Consider the following 25,110-nt stretch of genomic DNA (forward strand, 5'->3'; position numbering starts at 1 on the left):
TTTACAGGTCAGGCGTGAAGGGCGTGGTGCCCCGTGCCGTAAAGGTTTGGCTCGCTGTCGTTTCTGTTCACTGAGCTTGGTTTTTCTCAGTTGTGAAATAAGACTGATCCATTCTTTGTCCACATCACAAGATTCCACGTATACCGGGGTGGTGTTTCTAGCCCTGGATGTTCTTTGAGAATGTCTTGCCTCTTCCTTGAGTGTAGGCACAGCCAAGCAAGAGCTCTAATGGGGGCGCCTGGGTGGTTCAGTCGGTTGTGCAGCCAACTTCGGCTCAGGTCATGATCTCGCGGTTCATGGGTTCGAGTCCCACATCAGGCTCTGTGCTGACAACTCAGAGCCTGGAGCCTGCTTGTGATTTTGTGACTCCCTCTCTCTCTGTCCCTCTCTTGCTCACACTCTTTCAAAAGTAAATAAACGCTAAAAAATTTTTAAAAATAAAATAAAAGAGCTCTAATGAAGAGGACACCCACCGTGTACCCCAGGCCATCCTAAGTGCTCTGGAAGCATAGAGGTGCCAGCCTCCAAGATGGCGCCCAATAATCCCTGTCTTCTGGAATTCATGCCCTTGTGTGTCCCCTCCTAACTAAGACTATCCTGTGTATCCAATAGAATACTGCAGAAATGATGGTACGTGACTTCATGACTTCCAGGCCAGGGCATAAAATGCTACAGCCTTAGCTGTGCACACTCTTCTGAGGGAAGCCAGTCACCATGTTGTAAGGACTCTTCAGCAAGTCTCTGGAGAGCTCCATGTGGGAGGAACTGAAGCTTCCTGACAACAGCCTGCGCTGACTTGCTAGCCATAGGAGTGAGCCATTCTGGAAACCTGGCCCCAGTCAAGCCTTCGGATGACTGCAACCTCATGAGAGATCCAGCTAAGCTGCTTCCAAATTCCCAACCCCCAGAAACTGTGTGAAGTAATGTTAACTCTTGTTTTAAACTGTTAAGTTTGGAGATCGTTTGTTACACGGTAACAAGTGATTTATTTATTTTTTAAATGTTTATTTTTTAGAGAGAGAGACAGAGCACGAGTGGAACAGGGGCAGAGAGAGAGAGAATCCGAAACAGGCTCCAGGCCCTGAGCTGTCAAGCCCGACACGGAGCTGGAACTCTGGAATGGCGAGATCATGACCTGAGTCGAAGTCGGACGCTCAATAGGCCGAGCTACTCAGGTGCCTCAACAAGTAATTTACGCAATGCACTGGCTCAGGGCTCATGTGTACTCGTGGCAACCCTGAGGTAGACCCCATCATGAGCCTCATTTTACAGAAAAGTCATTATTCCTACTTTACAAAAGAGAAAACTGAGGCACAGAAAGGAGAAATGTCTTGCTCACGGTTACAGAGCTTATATGTGGTAGAGTGGGATTTGAACCCAGCACTCTGGCTCTAAGATCCATGAGGGGCCTGTTGTGCTGCATGGGCACACGCATAACTCCACACATGCTGTGTGTGGTACAGGGTGTGTGCCGTGTGACCCAGGCAAGCAGAGGATTGTGTGTGTTTGTGTGTGTGTGTGTGTGTGTGTGTGTGTGTGTGTCTAGGGGACCCTCCCAGGTGCCCGGCTCTGAGCATATAGCCTCCCATGATGCACCCAGGACCTAGAGATGTGCTCCTTGGGAAAGGTTTGTAGGAAATTTTGCCACCACTCACTGGGCACAACAGCCAGGTGGGAAAGGGGCCCCAGGCATTGACGTGGTGGTGCTCAGGGCCTCGTTCCCCCTCGCCAGGGCCCTGACGCTCCCCACTCCCCGGGGGACACCCCCCAGTCAAGACCAGCAGAGACAACAGGGCTGGCTTCCGCCCGGGCCACACAGTGGGGCTGGTTCTAGGCCCCCCGTCACAGGCAGGGTTTGGATTTACCTGGGCCCTGATGTTAACGAGCTGAGTGGCACGCCACAGGTCCCTTGCCCAACCTGGGCCTTACTTTCCCCTTGCGTTCAGTGGAACCATTCACTCTGCACAGCCAGCAGATTTCAGGCCCGATTCTATGAACCAGAACCCCTTCCTCACCTCTCCCAGGCCCTAGACCTGAGAGCAAAGGTCCCTGAGAAGAGGGAAGGCTGGGACCTTGGCCCCTCGGGTGCTGGACTCACAGCCCCAGCCCCAGGGCACCCAGCTGGGTGTCCTCCACGGGGCACCCTCCACTTACCCAAGAGGTAGTCCACGCTGGAGGGGTCTAGGGTCAGGAGTTCGGTGCGGTTCCAGACATAGTGGGAGTGCTAGGAGGAAAGGCCAGGGTCAGCCAGGTGGGAGCTGGGGGGCTGGGAGGGCTGACGCAGCTGGTCTCGACGGGGCGTGTATTTGTTTCCTTCAGTCATTTACTAACCCCTCCCTGAGGACCCCCCATCTCTGCCTTCAAGAACTAACATACAGGCAATTCTAATGTAAGGGAAGAGAATTCTGAGAGACCAAGGGGGCACTGTGGGCCCAGAGGCAGAATCAGGGAGGGCCTCCTGGTAGAGGTGATATCCTAATGGGGCCCTTGAGGACAAGAAGCCATTGATTAGCCTGGGGTCAGGGAGGAGAGTTTCAAGTAGCAGGGAGGGATCACGGAGCCAAGAAGAGGAAGCTGCAGGTCACCAGAGGCCATGAGCACCCACCAAGGGGTGAGGGCCGTGTGTGTTCTAGAAGCTGTGGAGAGCTAAGGATAAAGTGAAGCCCTAGGTCTCCCCCAGGGACCTCATCTAAGAGGCTGATAAAGGAAGTGTTGCTTCCCCAGGACAGAGGCCGCAGGAAGAGGCTGGCTGCCTTAATTGGAAATGCCACCACTCAGCACCAGGGCTGGGGCCACAGTACTGCCAGGAATCAGCTGTGCATCCTCAGGACAGCCCCTTGCCTTCTCTGGGCAATGGCATTGGGGTCTGTTGGTTTTGGAGCCTCAGTGGCCGTTAGGGAAGGAGGGCGAGAAGGCTGAGGAAGTGGGGTTCCCCACCCCCGCTTTGCTGAGGCCTGCCTGGGACCCCACAGGGACACCCTGGCCCATTCGTTGAGTGGTGTGGCTCCTATCTCTCCCTCTTGGAGTCTAGACTGAGCTCCAGGATTAAGCACCTGCTCGGGCTAGAAGGATTAAAACCCCACGTCCCACATAAAGAAATTGAGGCTGGGAGGGGCAGTGACTCTCTGGCTTGGGCCAGGAAGGGGCTACGGCCCGGCCAGAGCTGGCTCAGAGGAATGGAAAAGGTTCAAAGCGGCGCGGTCCCACCCTCATCTACCCTGGGGGGGCCATCCCCAGGCCCCAGCCCCCACCTCGCTCTTGGCCTAGCCCCATCCCACAAGGCCTCCCTGGGGGCCAGTCCTGGAACCCTCAGAAACCCAACCCCAGAGTGACATCAAAGTGGCTCCCAGGCTGCTCCCCACTGTCTTCAGCCCTGACCACAGTCATTTCCAGACCCCAGCTGCCCCAGGCCCGGCGGCTGCCAGAGCCACTCCAGGGAGCCAGCGCTCAGGCCCTTCCAGTGCTCCAGCCTCCCGTCCCCAGCACGTGCCCTCCCCAGGGCCAAAGCCAACTCACGATGGAGGGCTTCCACCTCACACCATGGCTTGCACACTCCCCTCCTCCTCCTCAAGGCTTCTCAGCCCCTCCCTGTGGTCTGTCCCCTCTGGGTTCCCGTAGGTCCTGGGCTTCTAGCCATCCAAGCACACAGATCCACATTCCCTTGACCATCTGATTCATCCCTTGGAATTCATGCCCAGCGAGGGACCCCACACACAGTAGGGGCTCAAGTGGCCTGAGTGTCAAAACAGGTGACTCCGTGGCCCCCCTCTTCACTGCCTAGCACTCCTGGGTGCCCTCTTCTGAAGGGAGGGATTAATTGACCACCTATTATGTGCCATTCATGTATCTGATAGATCATTTGAGTCCCATCAAGGTAAGAATTATGACACCCCTCCCCCCCAGTTACAGAGGAGAAAACTGAGATTCAGAGAGAGGTTCCCCAGAGCCCCATCCCTACAGCCAGCTGGCTCCTGAATGGGTTACCTTGTGTTTGGGTTTGAAGCTCTTCCAGATGTCAATGAGGTTCAGGCCATCCAGCCTCGTGCCCCTGGCCTTCTCGTCCATCTCATACTCCACATCAGTTCTATTCTTGGGGAACATGTACTTCCGGCCACCCCCCATAATCACCTAAAGGGGACAGCAAACATCAGTATCCCAGGGACCCAAGCCTCAAGAGCTGGGCTCCTAGAGGCACTGGGAATAGTGTGGATGCTTCTCCAGCTTGGAGAGTCCTGGGTTCGGTCCACACTGCCTACCCTGAGCCTCTACTTTTTCATGTGGGGAGATGAAATCATAAGTATATTGGGACTATGGTTTGGAGCTTCTGGGTGACATATTGGACATGCCAGGCACTAAACACTTCAGATACATTATCTTAAAAAGATTTTCTTAACGTTTGTTTATTTTTGAGAGGGGGGAGGGGCAGAGAGAGAGGGAGACACAGAATCCGAAGCAGGCTCCAGGCTCCAAGCCGTCAGCACAGAGCCTGACACAGGCCTCGAGCTCACAGACTGTGAGATCATGACCTGAGCTGAAGTCGGATGCTTAACTGACTGAGCCACACAGGCACCCCCTTCAGATACATTATCTTAATCCACTTCATACCAAGGCTGCAAGGGAACCTGCGTCCCCATTTTCCAACTAAAGAAATGAGAACAGAAATGGGCGATTCTTCCTTAAGGCCACACAGCAAGGGCCACGGCCAGGATTCGATGGTGAGGCTTCCCTGACCCCAGCACCGGGGCCCTGGTGCATCTGCAGAGCCAAGGACAGGGCCTCGGGGAGCCTCATCTCCCCTGTGGGAGGCAGAAGGCCGCAGGCGAGAGGCCCCTGCCAGGGAGGACTCGGGACAGCCCCACTGGAAGCCTGGGCGCACAGTGGCCAGTGCTCCTGTCTGTGTAGTCCCCGCCAGGCTAATTTTACTCACCACGGCTGGCGTGTGCGGGCGGACGGACGCGGGACTGTTTGTTTTCCTTGGGAGTCCATGTTTGAAGTCCTGACTATTTTTAAAATAGGGCCAAGAACATAACAGCCGCCGCCTGCGGCGACTGCCACCCCGGTGTCCTCCTGTCACCGCGGGCGTCAGGCCAGGCCGCCGCCCCTCAACACCTTGGGAGGGCAGAACCCAACTATGAGTGGCCTCGGCTCCTCCGTCCCAGGCCTGGCATTTCCTAGTACTGTTCTCTCCCTTCCGCTTCATTCTCTCCTCAGAACACAGGGGTCCGGGCCGGACAGAAGAGGTGGGGGAGACGCCCATGGCCACCCTGGGTCATGGGGAGCTGGAAAGGGCACGGGCTTGGAAATCCAACTTGGGTTTGACTCTGACTCTTGCTTACTGACCAAGGGCCTGTCACTTACTCTCTCTGAGCCTCAGTTTCCTTATCTGTAAAATGGAAGTAACACTCACCCACAGGATTGCTACAGAAGGAAATGCAGTGACGCGACAGAGTCCCAGCACCCGGGGGCAGCCCTGGGGGACAGTGTTCCCACTACCAGAGGTAGTGGACATCAGAGTATTTCCAGACAGGCGAGTTCCTCACTGTCAGCCCCAGCCAGGAGCTCTGGGGGCGGGGCAGCTGCGAGGGGAAGGAGAGGGGACCCTGGGTCACTGGCCCCGGCTCCACACCCCTGTTCCCACAGAACCTGACCCCTTGGCATTTTCAGAGTGGAAAATGAAGCCCCCAATCTTCTTGCCTGGAGCCTCATCATTTCCAGCCCCAGCAGGGACTTCACACGCTCATTAAACTCCCAAATAACAGACTTGCTGTTTGGCTTTGGGGTTTGGGTTTGTGTCTTTCTTTCTTTCTTTCCTTTTTTTTTTTTAGCAAAAGATATTTATTTTCAGGGCGGACACCAGGAGTTGTGTTTCATGTGCAGCCTGGGGGCTGGGGGGCTTTGGGGAGGTGGAGATGCAGGAACGGACGGGACAGCAAAGGGGGAGAGAAGAGAGGGGGGAGGGCAGTCTTCACCCTGTCCTGCCTCTTTGCTCGTGCCCCAGCTCATCCCCCAGAGGCCCGAGGACCCCCGTCCACCCTCGCCCCGTGGAGAACTCTCCCCTAAGCTCCTGTCCCCCTCTCAGGCTGTTCCTGGCACATCTCCCCAAGGAGCAGCCCCGTAATTACACCCTGCACTTGTACAACAAATGTTCTCACATCCATGACCTCATCTCGGCCTCCAGTGGCCCTGGGAGGGGGCAGGTGGGGCACTCTATTCTTGTTGCACAGGTGGGGAAACTGAGGCTTAGAAAGGCGAAGTAACTTGACCCAGGATGCCTGTCAGGTAGAAGCAAAATGAAGACAAAGGCTTTGCCACAGATCCAGGCTCACTAGGAGGGATCAATGGGACTGTTCGTCCTGAAATGGGGTGCTCAGTCCATCACCTGGAAAAAGGAAGTCATGGGCGCATAGAAGGGCCTTGAAACTGGGGGGAGGCGTTGCATGGGGGACAGAAGGCGGGTCTGGGAACTGGTGCAAACTGGCTGGTGTCTGGTGGTGGTAGAAACAGGTGAGGGGTAGATGGGACCTGGGGGCTTTCTTTGAGCCTCACTGAAGCCCCATTTTAGGTTCAGGGAGCCAAAGTCCCCCCCTTCCCCACCAGACCCCAGCAGTGGGTAACAAGAGCCTAAGGAACCAGCCAGATGTTCCCACGTAAGAACAGAATAGGGAGCACCGAGAGGATGGTATCCAGGCTCTGTGTGTGCACCTGCGCCCACCAGCCAGCTCGGTCTGCCAAAGCGCTGGTTCAGGGCAGGGGCATCTGGCTCCTGCATAAGGCGACCACTGTGTGAGCCTTCACTGGGTGTCAGGCCGTACTCAGCTCTGAGGGATTATTTTCTTTGGATCTCACAATGGGCTTACGAGGTAAGGGTACATTTCACAAACGGGTTGTAAAAGGAATGGCCATAGAGGTTAAGTACCTGACCCAAGGTCACACAGCTAGCAAGGATGTGAAGCCAGGAAGTTTAAAAATGAGAGCCTGTGCTAACCATTGCCCATACCACCCTTTCCCTGGGCTTGCTGCTTGAGTGCATGGCGCATGTGCCTGTCAGTGCGTGTGCGAATGTGCAGGGCAGGTATCACCCTCAGATGGCCACTGTGTCACCCCTACCTCTCCTGGGGGGGGACGGGGGGCTGGTGGTGCAGCGCCAGATTCCAATTCACAGAATAATCCCCGGGCGCCTGATTCTTCGGGTGTGGTGGCGGCCACATCAGGGTTTATCCCTCAGCCCCACCGCGGAGAAAGCCTCCAGCCTCCCTGCCCCAACCGCAAATCCTCTAATGGGCTGGGAGCCTCCCAGGTGTGTGGGCAGCCTGGCCGGGCTGCTTTCCCTGCGCCAGCAGGGGCCCGAGGCCCACCGGAGGCCCCGCCTCACCAGCCCGCCCGTGCCCGATCGGGCTACACCCCACACTCGCCTCGATGTCCTTGACATTGTGCATGAGCTGGTAGGCAATGTCCTTGCAGCCCTGGCTCAGGGCCTCCGGGGGCATCTCGTTGTCCGAGTACCAGTCGCGGTCAGCAGAGTGGGCGTAGGCGGCACTGGGGGTGGCGTGGTTCACTCTCGTGGTGGTCACGATGCCCACAGATTTGCCTGGTGTGCGGGAGAGGACAGGTGGGCTTCGTCTGGGGACAGGGGCGTCCCAGCTGTCTTCCCCCCCTCTCCTGACTAAAGGCTGGCCTTCCGTCAGTTCAACTGACTGCCTGGGCCTCAGTCTCCCCACCACTACTGAATGAAGGGGTTGGGAGGGGGAGTGGTGGCTTCCGAATATCTGGGCAGCACAGCTCAGTCTGCATCTGTGACCCGCCCCTTCTTGAGGGCACTTGAGCTGTGAGCAAATGGGCCAGAATCCTCCCTTCTATCATGCACCCCACGGAACCCCCTCCTGTAGGATGGCCTCCGGGTCCCCTGCAAGAACACAGGGGCTCTCCTAGGAGCCCTCAGGCGGTGTGGCTCTGTCACTTTCTCAGTCAACCTTATACTCTGACCCCAGAATTCCTTTTTTTTTTAAATTTTTTTAAAAATGTGTTTGCGTGTGAGAGAAAGAGACAGCATGAGCAGGGGAGAGTCAGAGAGAGAGAGAGAGACAGAATCTGAAGGAGGCTCCAGGCTCTGAGCTAGCTGTCAGCACAGAGCCCAAAGCGGGGTTTGAACCCACGAAGATCATGACCTGAGCCAAAGTTGAATGCTCAACCGACTGAGCCACCCAGGTGCCACCCCCCAGAGTTCCTGCGACATGGGCAAGGGCCTCCCCCAGCTCCAGGGAGGAAGGGAGGAGTAGACACTAAACTCCCACCAGGCTAAGTCCCTTACTTTCATCACACCAGATGTATGAGGGGCGAGGTTTTCATGTGCATTTTATAGTCAAATAAATAGACTCAGGAAAAGGCGCCAAGACCAGACCCCACAGCTGAGTAACCCCCTGAAGCCACTAGCCCACCCTGTCATGGAAGGGATCCCGTAAACATCTCACAGACGCTGAGACATTGGAGCTGGAAGAGCCCCTGGAGACCATCTTTCTCTGCCCTCTCCCCATTATACAGTGGGGCAGACTGAGGCCCAGACAGAGCCAGGCCCCATTCCCTGCCACTACCCCCACTCACCAGCGTCCTTGGCCCAGCGTAGGATGGAGGTGACCTCGTTCCCCTGAGTTGTGTTGCACTGGGTTCGCTGGGTGGCTGCACTCACCCCCACAGTGCCCTCATTGGCCTTGACCCCACACAAGTAGGCAGTGGCAGTGCCTGCACTGTCAGGGACCTGAGCGTTGGTGTTGTATGTCTGCGGATGGGAAAGCAGAGTCAGGAGTTGGCCAGACCTTGCTGGTGGCCTTCATCTCACCCCCAATCACACCATGGGGACTGGGGCATGATGGAGACAGAGAGGCCTCCTATGGCCTTGGCTGAGCCCTGCTTCCTATGGAGGTCCCCCAGAGCCGTAGTGTCACCTAGCTGCCTGCTTCCTGCCCCCCACTCCTTGTGCCCTGGCAGCCAGGGCAGCAGGAAGGGGTGAATACAACCCTCCAACATACAGAGAAGTGGGGGCTGGGTCACTCAGCCCTCTGTCTGGGTCTGGGGCTATGGGAGCCAGCAAGGGAGAGAGGAAGCAGGTAAGTCCCAGAGCAAGGGGGGTGGGTGCGAGGGGAGGACGAGGGGCAGGGCGGCAACTCACCTAAAAAAGTGAGGTGGCGGAAATTGGGGGAAAGGCAGGGAAGGGAACAGAAGCAGGTCTAGAATGGGGACATGGGGAAGAGCTCCCCTCCCCCATTCAGACCTCTAGCTGAGATCCTGAAACTCTTTGCCGGTCTTCCTTCCCACCAGCCTGAGAGCCACAGAAAACATTCCAGTCCCTGCCATTCCCCCAGCAGTGAGCCCCGGGCCTGACCCAGAGGGTCCAGGGGATCTTTATTACAGTGCCACCAGCACCACCACCTACGACCCCAGCAACAAGAGCCAGAGTTGGTAATCTAATTCACTTCCGGAGGCGCGGGCGGAGGGGGGAAGGGAGAATGAACACAACGGACCCGGCGCAGAAGCATATGAACTGTGCGATTCCTCTGTGGTGTTGGAAGTCAGTGGGGTCAGAGGGGACAAGGGACTGGAGGAGGGCTGGGGAACTGCTGGCTGCTGTCATGTTCAATTTCTCAGCCTGGACGCTGGTCACACAGACACGGGCACGCGCATGCGCACTTCCTTCTGGGCGCTTCATTCTTTAATCGGTTTTTAAATCAATGACTAAAACCCTCAAAATAAAGTCTTGGGAAGCAGCTCTGCCACCCCCATTCCCCAGGGGGGCCATGGAGACCCCAGGAGGGCGGATTCCCTTGCCTGCAGGGCTTGATTCCCCTGCCCTTCCTCGGTGCTGCGGGCCCGGGCGGAGCTCACCTTGGAGAGGGCCACGAAAGGGAACTTGTCCATCTCCAGCCTGGTCTCCTCCCCGGGACTGTGGTGGAGCTGACCCTTGAGGATGCGGGCGGCCGTCACCGTGGAAACACCCATCCCTGTGTCAGGGGAAGGGATGGAGGGGATCAGTCTCTCTCTCCGGCCACCTGCCTCTCCATCTCTGGCACCTATAGTTCTCTAGTTTTGCCAGGGCTGGCTGGGCAGTGGGCACCGGGGCATGGCTCTGTAAATGAGACCGCGGGGCCCCTTTTTCCCTTCCCTCCCCAGACCCTCAGAGACTGCCTGGCAGAGCAGACCTCTTGGGTCCCCAGCCTGGACCCCCATCCTCCTAAACATGCTTCCCGGGGCCCCAGCCTCTTCTATACGGTGTGGCTCCCTGGGCCCTTCCCTCGGTGCCCCCACCCGGCCCTCTCCTTTGGGCCCTCAGGCCTCACCATCTCCCAGGAACATGATGATATTCTTAGCCACGTTGGTGTTGAGCTTCTGAAGTCTTAGGGCATTTCTGAGGGTCTGCTGAGCTTGGTCTCTCCAGTACTTGGGGTCTTTCTCTTTCTCTGCATAGACAGAGAGGCAGAGTTATCTGGCAAGGATGGGGGGCGGCTTCCCATCCTCAGACCTTACAGACCCCCCAGCTTCTCGTGCCTGAGGGCAGGCCACCATGTGGCTGGTCGACATTTGCCAGTCCTACCCTCCAAACAAGCCTGTGGGCCCTGGGCCTTCTCTCCACGTCTCAGACTGAAGAAACCAAGGCCCAGAGATGCCAACCAACTTGCCCAAGGCCACACAGCTCTGGCTCCACTCTCCGAAACTCACGCTGTCGCCTGCCTTCCAGCCAACAGAGATATTCTGCTAAGGTAGCAAATGGATTGTGCAAGCACAATCAGGAAGGAGGCTAATGTTTAATCTGTCCGAGAGAACAAACTACTTTCACCTGAAGGAGTCCCCAGATGTACTCAGCATCAATTATCAACCCCACTTGGCTTATTCATTAAAGTCGGCAGAAACCTGAGTTAGCAACAGCATTGATGGCAGTACTGGAAAGCAGGCCTTGCCTTCTGTTTAATGAATCAAATTTAAAGCAGCCACGCACAAATCTCATTCCTGTTAGCAAAGAGGATGTTCTGTGTCCCTGACCTTGAGAAAAACCGGGAACCAGGAATGGTCTTCTCTGCCCTCCCGCCTCTCCGCCTATGTGTCCAGTAGTGAGCTCTCCAGTGGAAAGAACACAACAGTAGTGTCCAACAGGCCTCCACTGAAACCACAGCTATGCCAAATACCCCCGTGTGGCAAGTCACCTCCCTGAGCCCCCATTTCCTTCCCTGTCAGATGTGGTTCTTTGTCTATTCCCTCTCAGGGTCACCAGGAGGACTGGATTCAATCAACTGATTTCCTGACCCCCAGGAGATCAACATTCCCCACCCCCACCAATTCCATGCCAGACCTGGGACCCCCCTTTTTTTCCTTTTAAGTTTATTTTTATTTTATTAAAAAAATTTTTTAAATGTGTTATTTATTTCCGAGAGAGACAGAGGGAGACAGTGCGGGCAGGGGAGGCTCAGAGAGAGGGAGGCACAGAATCAGAAACAGGCTCCAGGCTCTGAACTGTCAGCACAGAGCCCGACGCGGGGCTTGAACCCACGAAGTGTGAGATCATGACCTGAGCCGAAGTCGGACGCTTAAGCAACTGAGCCACCCAGGCATCCCTTAAGTTTATTTTTATTTATTTTGAGAGAGAGACAGAGAGCAAGCGGGGAGGGCAGAGAGAGAGGGAGACAGAATCCCAAGCAGGCTTCATGCTGTCAGCACAGAGCCCGACGCGGGGTTCAGTCTCAGGAACCATGAGATCATGACATGAGCCAAAGCCAAGAGTCAGGCGCCCCGTGGAATATCTTTCTCTTGCAAGCAGAGGCCCGGGAACTGAGCCCACCTACCTCCTCACCATGGCAGCCTCCAGTGCTGCCGCTCTTCTGAAAATGTCTGCCAAGCTCACCAATTTCAGACGCCACAGGCGGAGCCCCCAGCTGGAGTCTGGAGAGCCTCGGCCCTTCTACCCAGCTGTATATCTTTAGGCAAGTTCTCCCCCTCTGACTTTCTGCCCCTCAGGAAAACAGGAGGGCATAGGCAGTTTTAGGACTGAGATGACATCTCAACAAATGCCAGAGCCAGTGGTTTTGATCGGGGATCCTGCCGGCTCAGGGCTGGCTCCCTTCTCCTGCCTGCCTCCCTCCATGCCCACCACAGTGGCAAGGCTTTGGTTAAGGAGCTTCTTTGGCCATTTGGGTGCCATCTGGGTGGTGATGAACTTCTTGCTGTCCTGATTTTCCTGTAACCAGGCCCTCCCCGCCCTTCCCCTTGTCCAACAGCCTGGCAGACCCCCAGTGGCTAGACTGGCATCGGCGTGCTCTGCACCTCTTCCTTCATCTTGACTCAAGCTCTGATCCCGGTTTGCCAGTTTCCCCGCTATGGCTGGTCCCTGTGAGACTGAGAGACTTGTCTTTTTCACCAGAGCCACCCCAGGGCCTGACCCTGAGAAGGGTTTAGTGGAGGTCAGACCAACTTCATTGTCAGAGGACTGACTTAAGCAATCGTGGCTTTGGACAACCAAACATCAAAAGGTCATTGTTTTTGGAGAACATTAAATGACACGCACAAATGCTCAGAATATAATGCCATGCGAAGAGTGCTTGTCGATGCATACTGTGTAATTCCATTCACGTGAAGTTTAAAACAGGTAGAACTCCTCTATGGTGGCAGGAGTGAGCCTATGTCACTTCCTTTGGCTTGGAGGGTGGGGTTGGTTGGGGAGCACACAGGAAAGCCCAGAGTTCTGTCTTAATCTGGGTGGTGAAGAGCATTAAATATGTAAAAACTCATCAAGCCATACATCTGAAATTGGTGCACTTTCCTGTAAGTTATACCTAATTTTAAAAACAGAGAGAGGACAATGCAACACCACTGCACACACACCCATCGGAATGGCTAAAAAGGAACAAATACAAAAGATCGAATTGCTGAATATTTGAAGAGTTTTCATTTTGTCACTTGTTCATCTTTCCACTTCTCATCCATCTGTGTACCTTTCACCCAGGTGGGTTGTGAGTGTGGAGAAAGAAGGGACTTGGTCCCAAGCCACCGCTGGTCCCCAAGGATACATCGCGAAAGGCCTCATGGGATCGCAGAGGGGGTGATGGCTTGGGGATCCAGCAGCTCTCGGTTCTATCCCTAGCTCTGACTCTCTCCCCAGGGAGGGCCAGTCCCTTCCCTGCACCCTAATTTCCTCATCTGTTGAAAATATTCTTGGGGCACCTGAGTGGGTCTGTTGGTTAAGCGTCCGATTTCAGCTCAGGTCATGATCTTGTGGTTCGTGGGTTGGAGCCCCGCGTCGGGCTCTGTACTGACAGCTTGGAGCCTGGAGCCTGCTTTGGATTCTGTGTCTCCCTCTCTCTCTGCCCCTGCCCCTTCTCAAAAGAAGAAAATATTCTTCCTAAGAGCACTCACTCCCTGCCTAACACTGACTGTACCGTGTGATTCTTACAACAGACGTAAGGGTAAGAAATTACTGTCTCCACCGGCAGAAGGAGACACTAAGATTCTGGGAGGGCAACGAGGAACTTCAAGCTGCATAATGGACTGAGCCAGGGTGGGCTCCCTTCTCCCACTTGGGGCTGCTGCTGAGCGGCCCTGGGGTGCCCGACCAGATACAGGCCTAGGTTGGTAGCGTGTGCGTATTACCTTGGAGCCACGGAAGGGATGGAGAAAGAAAGCCAGTCTTAGAAATGTGGACACCACTCCAGATCTGAGCCTGGAGTGGGGGCCGAACTCAAAACTGAGGAATTAACACAAAAGCTTGTCGAGAATTAGCTGAAGAATCCAACATAGCACTGCACCACTTCCGGGTTAGTCTCCAATAGCAAACAGAAAACAAAACTATCAAATTCACCAGCAAAAATTACAAACCACAAGGAAACGTATCACCATGAGGGTGAGTGAAAAAGACAAAGCCAACAGGAGACTTAACATCCTAAGACTTGGAATACTTTATGCCCCAATGAAGGAAGAGGATAATATAAAAAGAAAAAAGAGTGGCCTGTCCAGCATTGGGACACGCAGTAGCAGATCTGCGGGCTCCTGCCCTGTGAACACTTGTCTGCGGCTGCTAATTAACCTGGATAGTTCTGTGACCCTCAACATAGACATTGCCCTCATCCTATCCCATCCACACCAGGTTTCCCCACCCTTCCGCCCGGTCCGCCATCCTACCTGGCACTAAGGAGCTGGTGAGGCAGGTGCCAATGGCCAGCACTAAGAATGGAGAAATCATGGTGCACTCCAAGATCTGCTTTCTCTCTTGGGCCCAGAGGTATGACCAACGTGGGTGGGTGGGATGGGCTGGCAGTGGTCAGATGTTAACCGATGTTCCAATCCTAGAAATTAAAAGGAAAATAAAAAGACACGTGGGCCACAGCTCCCAAGTTCATTTGTCCATCGACTCATACATTCATTCAGTATTTGTTGTGCATTCATTCAGTATTTGTTGAGCACTGATCACTAGCCTGGCACAGAGCTGGGTACTAGGCTGTAAACACCGATGGTCCCTCCCTCAGAAGCTTAACCCCATACAGCTGCGTATGTATAATACACACGTTCCATGCGGCAAAATGGTTCCTTCCCCATTTTCCAGGTGAACGCCCACTTTCAGTCCATCTGGAGCCTGGAACCCACCAGAGTTCAGTCCTTCTGTGTAGGGCTATCCAAAACGCATGCTGCATTGTGGGCTCTTAGAGGGCTTGTTAAAATAGACCCAGCATCCACCTGCCCTCACCCAGACTCAGTGCATTTCCAACAAGCGCCCAGGTCCCTGGTCTGAACCAGTCTTTAGTCTTTTAATTACCTATGTCCCAAGCACACTGAAGACACAATAGGGCTCACCCTTTTTTACAGAGAGAACTGCACTTGCCACATTCTCTTCTAGAGCTTGTCATTTATGGTGAGAGATATAAAAGGTATAGAACTGAGGTACAGGAAGATTGGCTGCTAAGGGCACCCATTTCTGGGTGGTGACATTTCAGATGGCCCCATTGCTTCTTCATTGTCTTTTCTATGTTTCCCAAATAAAGATGTTACCTTTATAATAAAAAAAATAAAAAATAAATAAATAAAACCGTTACACACATACACATACACACTAGAAGGAAATACAGCAAAACATTAACTGTGGTTTTCTCTGGGCAGTAAGACTAGGAATGATTATTTCCTCTTCTCTTTTATTATTATTTTTTTGAATCGCCCAAATTGCCTAAAATAAGCATGTATGAAATGGCACAAGAAAAGTTTTTGAATTGTGGTCATAGTGTCAGGATCACAAGGGATAACCCCAATTGCAGCTGAGAAATGTACTAACCCCGTTGTGCATAAATGTTCCTGGAAGAGAAGAAATTTTAAATGGCAGAGAGTTTCACAGGAAAATACTACTTCCACCAAAACCCAGATAACAATGATTACTCCATTTGTCATGGGCAACGGCGGCCACGCTCAACACTGTACCGTTGAGTGTCACAGTAGATAAGAAACCACTCTGCCCCTAAAAAGGAGGATCTTGATTCAATCTTAAAAATGTGCACCCTGCATTTCAGTGCCCAGAGGTGAGGGCTCACTGGTACCCCACCCGCAAAACACCCAGCAGTCACCAAATGTGCCATTCAATTGCACCCCTATGCTTTACCACCTCTCTTCCACATCCGTCTGGCTCCCTTAAAACCCCTGCTTGATGGGGGAACAGTGGGGCAGGCGGGAATTGGAAGGAAATACTCTACATCTGACATCTACCAGCACTCAACTCTGAGGTGGGATTTCAGATGATTTCAAACTTTTTTTTTTAACTTTTTAATATTTATTTATTTTTGAGACATAGAGACAGCACAAGTTGGGGAGGGGCAGAGAGAGGGAGGGAGACACAGAATCGGAAGCAGGCTCCAGGCTCGGAGCTGTCAGCACGGAGCCTGATGCAGGGCTTGAACCCACAAACCGTGAGATCTTGACCTGGGCCAAAGTCAGATGCTTAACCAACTGAGCCACCCAGGGGCTCCCCAATTTCTTTTCTTTGTTTTCAAGTGTTTTGAGAGTAAACCCTAACATCAGAAAAGCATGTTATTAAATTGATATACAGTATCAGGGCACGTGGGTGGCTCAGTCAGATAAGCCTCCTGACTCTTGGTTTTGCCTCAGGTCACGATGTCACACTTTCTGAGATGGAGCCCTGCATGGGGCTCTGCACTGACTGCTTGGGGATTCTCTCCCTCTCTCTGTCCCTCCCCCACTCACATGTGCTCTCTCAAAATAAACTTTAAAAAATTATCATACAATATCAATACATTACAATATCATTCCAAATAGCTTAAAAACCAAAGTCCCCTTCTTTCAGGAAGCCTTCAGGATGGCCACTCACTCCAGTCTGCTACCTCTGAACTTCCTATCACTCCAATCATTGTGTGTAGGTACCTGTTTTGAAAGTAATTCTTCTCTGGTAATTCCATCTCCGTCACCACAATAGGAGTTGCTAAGGGCAGGGACTTTGCCTTGTTTGTTCATACTCCAGTGCTTGGCACAGTAAATATTGACATCATTTGAAAGCTAATGCTCTAAGGAGGGGGGTAGGGGGAAGGGAAGAATCACCACCAAATCCTTCCTTTGTGTGTGCAGAAAATGCAAGTGTTGGCAAGGAGATGGTATTACTAGAGCAACCACTCGCTGCTGGAGGAGTATACACTGGTACAGCCACTTTGGAAAACAGACACCAGGACACCTGGGTGGCTCAGTCAGTGAAGCGTCCGACTTTGGCCTAGGTCACGACATGCCGTTCCCGAGTTCGAGCCCTGCGTCGGGCTCTGTGTGTTGACAGCTCAGAGGCTGGAGCCTGTTTCAGATTCTGTGTCCCTCTCTCTCTCTGCCCTTCCCCCACTTGTGCGGTCTCTATGTCTCAAAAATAAACATTAAGAAAAAGAAAACCAACAGCATCTACAAAGGTTGACACTGTACGTATGTCCTCTGATCCACTTACCTCCAACAGAGATACACACACACACACACACACGTTCACCAAAAGACATCTATGAGAACATTCCCACCAGCCCTGCTTGTAACGGCCTCAGGACTGCTCCATCCTCAGCAGGATGGATAAATACGTTACGTGGGTTCACAGGATGGAAAACTAGACAACAGTGAGTATGGACAAATACAACATCTTGCAAAGGGAAGGTTGAATGAAGGAAGCCGATTCGAGAGCACATAAGTGTGAGTCCCACGACAAAGTATAAAGACAAGCTAGGTGTTAGAAGACAAGATAAAAGTTACACTTGGGGGTGTGGAGACTGGAGGGGGCACAGAGGACTTGTGACTGATCTGTGAATGAGTTACATGGGTGGATTCGATCTGAAAACCCAATACACTGTCAATGTATGATAAGGACACTTTTCTGTATGAGTGTATACTATACTTCAATAAGAATGCTACTCTGAGAATGTACATAAATGATCTATAAATAATCTATAAACACGGACAACATGAAAATGACCTGTGTACTGCACTTCATTGTTTATGACGACTTTCACCATGATTTCTCCCTAATAACCTATGGAGTGGACTGAGGGAGTCTGTGATCTCCTTTTTTATTACTGTTATTATTATTTGCTATCATCTCCTTTGTGAAAAAAATCAAGGCTCATGATAGCGCACCATGCACTGAGAAATAGGACTTAATTCTCTCTACATCCAATACAAACAAGAAAATACAGAAAACTAAAGGTGAAGGGTGGCCCCGGGAGATCTCAAGAGCTCATCCAGCCTGCGTGATTATTCTTATTTCTCTTCTGTTAGCCTGATGCTCTGCGAGAGTAAACACCATCTCCCCATCTTTGAATCCCCAACCCTGCGCACCCTGAAGCAGCTCTGTAAATGCTAACTTCAGGATTCAGGCTAGAATGCTCTGGAATTTGGGTCCCATGAATGTGGTCTTTAGGCCCGCCCCGCCCCTCCCCCTTCCTAGAGACAGACAGGTGCCTTCTCCCACTGCCTCTGCCCGGAAAGGGGAGGGGGCTGGAGTCTAGGAAACCCTTCAGAAGCCAGAGTCCGCTCTGCTGGGTCCCCCCCCTTAGCCCTCCCCCACCCAGAGTCTCTAAGTCTGCTCTCTCACCGCCATGGTGATGGACTCCGTGGGGCCCAGCCTGGGGTTGCAGAGGCCCGAGCTGCCCACCACCCTCTGCCAATGCTCTGCGAGCTCAGAGTGCAGCCTCCTCCGAGTGTGTGCCAGCCCCACTGCCCCCCCACCTCCCAGCTACATGCCCTGATTATTCATGACAATTATGCAGAAGTCCTGACTGCGCTCCGCTCCGGCCCGGCCCGTGGAAGGGAATGGCTACTTGGCAGGTCAGGAGGGAGCAGAGGGGAGGGGCCTGGGCCCTGAGTACTGACTCAGTATCCTGAGGCAGAGGACATGGGAGTCCCTAGGGGTCAGGAAAAAGCCAATCCTGGGCGGCTAGGTCTCAAAAGGTCCAAGACAATTGATAGATAAAAATCACTAGCTTTCCTTGGGCACACATGTTGTGCGGAACACTGTGCTAACTGTTGACATCTGGGATTTTACTTAATCCTCACGGCGAGTATTGTTAGCCCGCTTTACAGTTTAGGAAATCGAGCAAAGGATCTCAGCGAGTCCGTGGCCAAGTGCAATTCAATCCCAGGCTGGCTCAGCCTCTCTGGGCCTCAGTTTCCCCATCACGGAGGAAGAGAGAGACCAGTGCCCGCCCGCCCTTTATTCCACAAGAACAGACAGTAGACAGACGGGCAGGAGATCTGGCAGGGGAGGGAATCGGGCCCCGGTGAGTTCTCCTACCTGAGGGGCCTGGCCAGGCGACAGGTGAAAAAGAAGAGCAGGCTCAAGGTCAGCATCAGGAGGAGGAAGCTGAGGACCGCCGTGAGGACGGTGTCCAGGGTGGGGGATAGAAGGGTCATCTTGAGGCAAAGAGGGCCCTTCTGTACCCTGTACACACCTGGTCACACTAGCCTTGGATGCTCGCTCCAAAGCCCTGAGTCAGTGGCTGTGACCTGGCCTTGTTCCCTGGGGTTAATCTTTGGGGATTAGCCCCGGAGGGATGAAACAGGAGTGGGGAAGAGCCCATGAGGCTCCCCTCCCCCAAGCCAGGCCTTCCCCATCTGATGCCTGTTCAACTTGGTTCATCCATTCTTCATTCCCAAACATTTAGTGAGCACCTGCTGTGTACCTGGCTCTGTTCTAAGTACTAAGGACTCACTGGGGGAACAGGATAGATATGGTCTCTATCATCTTGGAGATTCCTGACCGAACAGGGTAGAAAAAGCACTTGCTATGTACCAGCCATTGTGCTGGGCACCCTGCAGGACAAAAGCACAGAAGGAAGGGATGCCTGGCCGGCCCGGCCCACGACTGGCTGTTCCTCTGAAGCAGCAACAGTGGCTGTTCTACCCCATTTACAAGCCAGGAATGAGACTGCACTGGATCAGCCAGAAGGGTGAACTCATGTCCAGGTTAAGAGGCCCTATTCTTATTGAGCACCAACTGTATGCCTCCCCCCATAAGATGGGCTCTAGCATCCCTGCTTACAAATGAAGGAAACAGAAGCTCAGAGGTGTGACATTAAGAGTTGGGATTTGAACCCCAATCTGCCAACCTCCATAGCCTGGGACCCCAGCCCCTGCACTACCTCAGAACTGGGACAGCCCCAGCCCTGCACGATGGCCAGGAGGCTTCAGTAAAATGGCTGCCGGGCGCTGGCTCAGAGCCACCTGTGACACACACAGGCGGGAGGGAGCTGAGATGCTGCCTGCCCGGAGGGTCCCTTTCTGCTTCCAAAGTCCCCCTCTCCTTATCCATCACCCTTCCTCTTGGGTTCCAACAACATCTCATCAAGTCAGAATGGTGGTTATAGTTCCCATCTTACAGATTCAGAAACTGAGGCTTAGAGGTGCCTGGGTGTCCCAGTCAGTTGAGTGTCCACTCTCGCTATTGGCTCAGGCCGTGATCTCACAGCCAGCGAGGAGTCTGCTTCAGATTCTCTCTCCCTCTGCCCCCATGTGTTCTCTGTCAAAAATAAATAAACATTAAAAAGAAAGAAAGAAAGAAACTGAGGGTCAGAGAAGTGAAGCCACTAGACACATCCAGAGCCCAGATGCAACACCAGCCTGTATGCCCGTGAGACCAGGCCTTTTCCTGCTACCTGGGACACCTCAGATCCCATGGTACAAAGCACTCCAGGTCCTTGTACAAAGCACTCAAGTTCAGCACTCATGCCAAGAGAGGCATGATCCCAGAAAGGCCACTAAGGTCACCATGAACACCGGAAATCCAGGGGTAGCACTCCATGAAAGCCCTGTCTTTCTCAACAGGCCCTTAACTCAAATTGTGTCAGACCCTCATAACACCGCAGTGATACAGAGAGGGTTGGCTTATTGGCCCCATTGACAGATAGGGAAACTGAGACTCATCAGTAAAGCCATTTGGTTGGCTGTCATAACAGCCAGCACGTTTGGGTCTGGCCCCACCTCCCCGAGCTGTGTGCTGTTGGGTCAGTCCTCATACCTTTGACCCTAACACCCGCTGCTCACTCAGGAGAGTGCCCGTGCTGTACGGGACTCCGCTCGACACACCGGGCCTTCGTTTAGTCCTCATTAACAACCTTGAGCTAGATAATTTGTCCCCCTTCCCAAACGAGGGAAGAGTAGCCTGGGCAGTATTAGGGTGCGGGGGGCAGACGGTGGTGGCAATGATCTAGGCTCACACAGATGACAGGTGCTGAGCCATGCCCTGCATAGGACTCCTTACACCGACTCAGAGGTCACACCTGCTACGGGCTCTCTCCACCACTGGAGAGAGGGTCTCTCAGCTCACCCAGAGACCCTCCCGGCCCCACCCAGCTCCCAGGGTGGGACCCCTCTAAGGCTCCCCCACCCACCAGCCTCATATATCAATAGAAGGCTCAGGGAGTAGTATCCCCCTGAGCTCCCTAGCCTTAACCGGCTGGGCAGGAAGGCAGTTATCAGTTATCGGTCCTTAGGGAGCCTCCAGGCTAGAAGTCACTGACCTGGAAAGTCTGGGCTGTGGTGGGTCCTTGGAGAGCATTTCCCAAAGCAACCAGGCTACGGGAATCACCTGGGGCAAAGGTAGAAAAAGCCCAAATTCCAAGAGGTTTCCTAGGGGGTGGGGAGGGGTGGAGACAGACTTCAAAGAATATGAGTGGTGGAGGTGCTTGACAATGATTGGGAGGTACTTAAAGTGCACGCAAAACTCCACTCAGGAGTCAGTAGCCCCCCCCTTCCCCCATCCTAGGTGTGAGGATCTGATGAGGTGTGAGTGCAGGGAGGGTACAAAAAGAAAAGGGTGCAACTTATTCAAAATTTAAAAAGGAGATTAAAGATACATACCAACCCCCAAATTCCCATCCCCCCACCCCCCAGACCTACTCAGTCAGAATGTCCTAGGGCAGGACGTGCTGAGTCATTCTGTGAGCAGATTAGTTTGGGAAACACTGCCTTACACAGTGTTCCCATTGCCCAGATGGGAAGACTGAGGCCTAAAGAGAGAAGACTTACCCTGGTTGCCCAGCTCCTACTCCCCCCACACACACAGGGAACGATCAGAACAGGCCAGTGCCCTCTGGGCTGTCAGCTGGGCCTTCCTGGCTCAGAGAAGCAGCTGTGGCTGCAGGAAGCACTAATGCTCCCTGAGCTCCCAGCAGGCTGGAGACTGGGATGGGGGTTGGGAGCCGCCTACAACTCCAAACTGGGCTGAGGCAGCTGCCCAGGGAGGAACATTTCAGCTGCAGGGTCAGAGAGAGGGGACACAGAATCCCTCTCTCAGCCAAGTCTGTCGTCTCTTGCTGGCCAGGACTTTATTCATTCACTGACGTAAGTTATTTAAGGTCACCATGAAGCAGCCTCTGGGTATAGGGCTCAGGAAGGAATGTGTGGTGGTCAGAGTGGGCTGCAGGTCAGACCCAAGGAGGGGCTTCCCCAGAGGGTGGAGGGCCAGGTGCCAGGGACAGGGCAAGGCGCCGACCTCAGCTGCTGACGGCACTCTCCCCCAGCAGAAAGCAGACGTGGGAGTGCCCAAGGAGGCCCGGTGTCAACTGTGCTCGCTGCCAAGCCACGGCTGTCTTTGGGGCTCAGCTGAGACACCAGCTGTCCCCTGAGCACTTCCAGCCTCAGCAGCTCTGTACACAGCGTTCTCTGGTCTAGAATGTTCCCTGCTGTCCGCTCCATGCAGCCCTCCCATCATGCGTCCACCTTGACCTCAGGTCCACAGAGCTGCCCTGCGCCCCCGCCTCAGCCCATGCTGTAGTTCCGGCTCTTCCTGAAGCTTCCAGAACCCGGGGAGCTCCAGCCCTTGGCCACCTCTAGCAGAGCCTTCGAGAGCCATCGGTTGCCACTTCCTTCCTGTGGTGTGAGCTCTGCTGCCGGGGGTGGCCCTGTGGCTGGCAGAGCCTGGCACACCAGGGAGTGTGGGTAGGGGGGCCGAAAGGGTGGCAGGAGTGAGGGGCTGAAGACATAGCACCAGTAGGAGCGAGCTGTGCAGCCAGGCCACGGGGTTCAGACCCTGCCTCTGCCCCTCCGGAGCCGGGTAGAGTAGCTAAGGGCCACGGACCCCACAGGACCCCATGCAAAGTGGGGTCTGCAAAGTGGCGGGGGGGAGCTAATAGGAACCGCAGGGTTGCTGTAAGGATTGTGTGAGTTAATTGCTTGAATCCTGTGCATCTATCCTGTGCACAGGATTCAAGCGGGCCCCAGGGCAGTCAGTGTTCAGTGAATGTCAGTCCGCAGCTAGGATTAGAGGGCGGGGGGACGATGGGTAAGAAGAGCCTGGAGCAGAAAAGGGACAGACTGACCTCTCTCTGCTGCTCCCTCGCTCAGCAAGGCCAGGCAGCCGTTTGCCCCCAGGGCTTTCCCACAGACCTGTTGTCTGAAAGGCCCCACAGGAGGCCTGCTGCACGGGCAGGAGGGGGGATTTCATGAAAAGGAAGGGGTAGAGGCTCCGGCTCTTATGCACAAGGGGCTCCATGTCTCCTTCCCACGGGAAGAGACAACCCCCCAGAAGCAGTGCGACGCATTCTTTTCCTCTTGAAGGGGAGAAGGAGAGAACACCCCGGATCAGCCAGGAAGGTTCCACAGACAGAGTGGGAGGAGAGTGAGGCTGGAAGCATGGTGGGGGCTGAGGTGAGAGAGGGCACCCCGGGCGAGGCCACCCCTCTCCGGCCGAGCTCAGGGGGTCAAGGGCACACCCTGCATGTCCCCTGCCCACTTACATGCCAGCCCATCTTACAGGTGAGGACACCGAAGCTCTGACGGTCTGCCGCTTGCCCAAGGCCACACAGCAGAGCCGGAATCCGAAGCCCCAGAGGCCTGGGTTCTGTGGCCAAAAGCTTTTCTGGGGCTCCCTGGGGGCATCTGGATGGCCTTGATGCCATGAAGTGGCTCTGTGGGCAGAAGGCTGAAGCCAGTCAAGGTTCGGCTGGGAGGAGGAGAGCTGGCAGGGATGGGGAGTGGGGGGCGGGGAGGCAGGGCCCAGAAACGCATTCCTGGGACCTCGGATGGCTGAGGGGCCTGGGAGCGGGGGGTGGGGGGGTCGGAGACGGCCACTCTATGGGCACACAGGCTTCTACCATCCCACGGAGAAGACTTGTTCTGTCCCAGACCACCTTGTTGTGGGCGGAGCGAAAGCTGCCGGCGAGGGGCGGGGGAGGGGCCGTGAGCTGTGTGTCTGTGAGGTGTCTGCCACCCCCTGCACTTGGGTGGTGTTGCACCCGGCACTCCTGCACAGGAGCCCCTGTGCTACCAGGAGACAGGACCGTCCCATCCTTGCTCTCACAATCGACCACACGAAAAGGAAGGCACAGAGAGGGTACACGATGTCCGCAGGGTCACACAACACATCAGCAGCAGGAACAAGTCTCCAGAGTAACCAGCTACAATTCGGGGGCTATGACTGGAGGCACAAAGCAGTCTGTGAGGCCTCGCGTGGGTGCCAGTGTCTTGGAATTCCAGACATGAATGATTTGTGTCAGTTGAAGAGAACAATTCAAACTGAGACTATTCTAAAAAGCCCTGGTTTCACACTTCGTCATTGTAGCCTTAAGTAATAGCAAACCTTTTCATAGTCCTTACTACGTGCAACCATTGTTCCACTTTACCTCTATCACCTCATTTAATCCCTACAACAAGCCACCACATGGGCGCTATTACCCCTGTTTTACAGGTGACAGAACAGAAACACAGAGAGGTTAAGTCCTTCGCTCAGAGTCACACAGTCAGTGAGTGACCAAGCCAGAATCCAATGTTCCCTGTGGATGTTTCTGTCTTCCAAGGCCAAGTGTAAACCTCCCAAGCAGCAGACGGGCCTGGAAACGAACTACGTTTGTTCCCGCTACATCATGGACATTGTGGACCGCATGCGGCTGCTCTTGGACGCACTCCCTACGTCCCAGCCCCCGAGGGAGGGTTCCCCTTAACCCCACTTACAGAAGAGGGGTGAGGTGAAGTGACTTACTCGGGGCCACACATTGTGACACCCTAGACGCACGCCCCTCCTCCTCCCCACCCCCTACTCCAGCTGGTCCGCTGGCGCAGGTCACTGGACCTCCGTGGCCTCTGCTCCCCGCCCCCCGAGGCCCACGCACCCTGGCAGCCTTCCCCTAGGAGAGGAAGCTGCCACTCCGCAGGCACGGGCCGGAAGAGAGGCTGCGGCAGCTCTGGACTGGGGAGACAGGCAGTGAACTTGTAGCCTGCTGGGTGGCGGCCAACACAAGCAGCATCCCTGGGTGGCATGTGCAGGAGGGCGTCGCAATCCCCCGGCTCGCGTCAGAGCAAAGAGGACACGGATGTTTCCAGAGATAGCGCTCTGCAGCTGGCCCTGGATAACAGCGTTCCTTACATTCCCAGAGAACCTCCGAGCAGCAGGAGGAGGAAGCTTCTGCCGCTATGCCCGGTGACCCCAGGAGGTATCAGAGCAGAGCCACCGCCCCTCCCCGACAGGAAGCCTGGGCCCGCGGAAGCGAGGGTCCCACCCAAGCGTGCATAGCTCGGCAGAGTCCCCACGGCTTACTAGTTTCACGACAGTGGGCGCATCACTTCACCTTTCTGGGCCTTAGTTTCCTCTCTTGTGCAAGGCAGATCATCACAGTTGAGTGCTGATGT

General features: G+C 54.4%; 1 protein-coding gene across 1 annotated transcript in view; it reads right to left on the reverse strand.

Moving 5' to 3' along the window:
- ALPL (alkaline phosphatase, biomineralization associated) overlaps positions 1-25,110 on the reverse strand; it is a 56,515-nt gene that overhangs the window by 4,787 nt on the left and 26,618 nt on the right. Inside the window, exons 2-8 of the mRNA XM_077775802.1 lie at positions 14,155-14,318; positions 10,329-10,448; positions 9,877-9,992; positions 8,599-8,773; positions 7,413-7,588; positions 3,985-4,128; positions 2,155-2,224 (exon numbers count right to left, since the gene is read on the reverse strand). Of these exons, the coding sequence (XP_077631928.1) occupies positions 2,155-2,224; positions 3,985-4,128; positions 7,413-7,588; positions 8,599-8,773; positions 9,877-9,992; positions 10,329-10,448; positions 14,155-14,215 (862 nt within the window). The 5' untranslated portion in view covers positions 14,216-14,318. The remainder of the gene's footprint in view (positions 1-2,154; positions 2,225-3,984; positions 4,129-7,412; positions 7,589-8,598; positions 8,774-9,876; positions 9,993-10,328; positions 10,449-14,154; positions 14,319-25,110) is intronic.

This window comes from Crocuta crocuta, unplaced genomic scaffold (assembly GCF_008692635.1).
Source record: "Crocuta crocuta isolate KB4526 unplaced genomic scaffold, BGI_CrCroc_1.0 scaffold127, whole genome shotgun sequence".
Lineage (NCBI taxonomy): Eukaryota > Metazoa > Chordata > Mammalia > Carnivora > Hyaenidae > Crocuta > Crocuta crocuta.